This window comes from Arachis ipaensis, chromosome B04 (assembly GCF_000816755.2).
Source record: "Arachis ipaensis cultivar K30076 chromosome B04, Araip1.1, whole genome shotgun sequence".
Lineage (NCBI taxonomy): Eukaryota > Viridiplantae > Streptophyta > Magnoliopsida > Fabales > Fabaceae > Arachis > Arachis ipaensis.
In genome coordinates this window covers 124,154,374-124,155,272 of record NC_029788.2, presented here as the reverse complement: position 1 = coordinate 124,155,272, position 899 = coordinate 124,154,374, and the positions used below count along the sequence as shown (strand labels likewise).

Below are 899 nucleotides of genomic sequence, written 5' to 3'. Positions count from 1 at the left end.
TTAAGTCAAAACACTTAATCTTCCATAATTAAAATGGATGAGCAACATTTTAGACATCCAACCTGTACAACTCTATCAGATTCAAGGGCAGAAGCACATAAAGGCAACTGGTTTGGTGCAAGAACTGTAATTGTGGCACCAGAGGAATTCCTCAACTTCTCAATGTTTTGACCAGATACCCCTATCAATCCACCTGCCTGGGACCCAGCAATCAAGAGTCTTATTGTATTGGCAGCCACATGTCCTACTGCAACTTTTAATGCTTCAAGATTGCTATCATCTTCCTGTTATAAGAAATATAACTTCATCAATTCATCTACTGGCAAAGACGGACAGAAGTAGCACCCAGTAGGGCCAACAAAAAAAAATTACTAACTTACGTGCATATTGGTCTCAAAATAGTGGACACAAATTTCTAAGTGGTAAAGTACCAAGCATAAGTACTCAACAATGATTAGGTTAAAATACCGAACATGGTTTATATATTATAGTTGATCATGCAAAAAAGATCTTCCAAATTGTGATTCATGACTCACGAGTATGTATTGTTTCCAAAACTTTGCTCTATCACACATCAATTTAAAAGTTGATAGATAGAGTAAATGAGTAATGACATGGTAGTGTTATGAATTAATAAAATATACACTTTCTATCAGAATATAAATATAAATATTTAAATTATATGCATATATAAAATGAATAATAATACTAGATCATTTTTTTAACGGTAGTGTCAATGAATTCAAGTCATAATGTAAATGAGTGAAAAGCTTAACATTGTAAAATCACTCACTCAAGATCACTTTACCTTCAAAATTAAATTGGCTATTTGCTCTAGAGCTTTCTCTGCGTCAGTAACCTTTTCTTCATTGTCTTTAGAACTAATAATGATAACACGC

At 32.9% G+C, this 899-nt stretch overlaps 1 protein-coding gene across 3 annotated transcripts in view; it reads right to left on the bottom strand.

Moving 5' to 3' along the window:
* Positions 1-899, bottom strand: part of LOC107635189 (poly(rC)-binding protein 4) — a 5,404-nt gene that overhangs the window by 2,792 nt on the left and 1,713 nt on the right. For 2 of the 3 annotated variants that reach the window (XR_001619182.2, XM_016338583.2), the window contains exons 3-4: positions 809-899; positions 63-284 (exon numbers count right to left, since the gene is read on the bottom strand). The exon at positions 809-899 is cut by the window's right edge and continues 1 nt beyond it. Coding sequence is in view for 2 of the 3 variants with exons in the window: in XM_016338583.2 (XP_016194069.1) it covers positions 63-284; positions 809-899 (313 nt within the window). In the remaining variant the exon portion in view is untranslated. The remainder of the gene's footprint in view (positions 1-62; positions 285-808) is intronic. The other variant, XM_021121931.1, reaches the window with a different exon arrangement.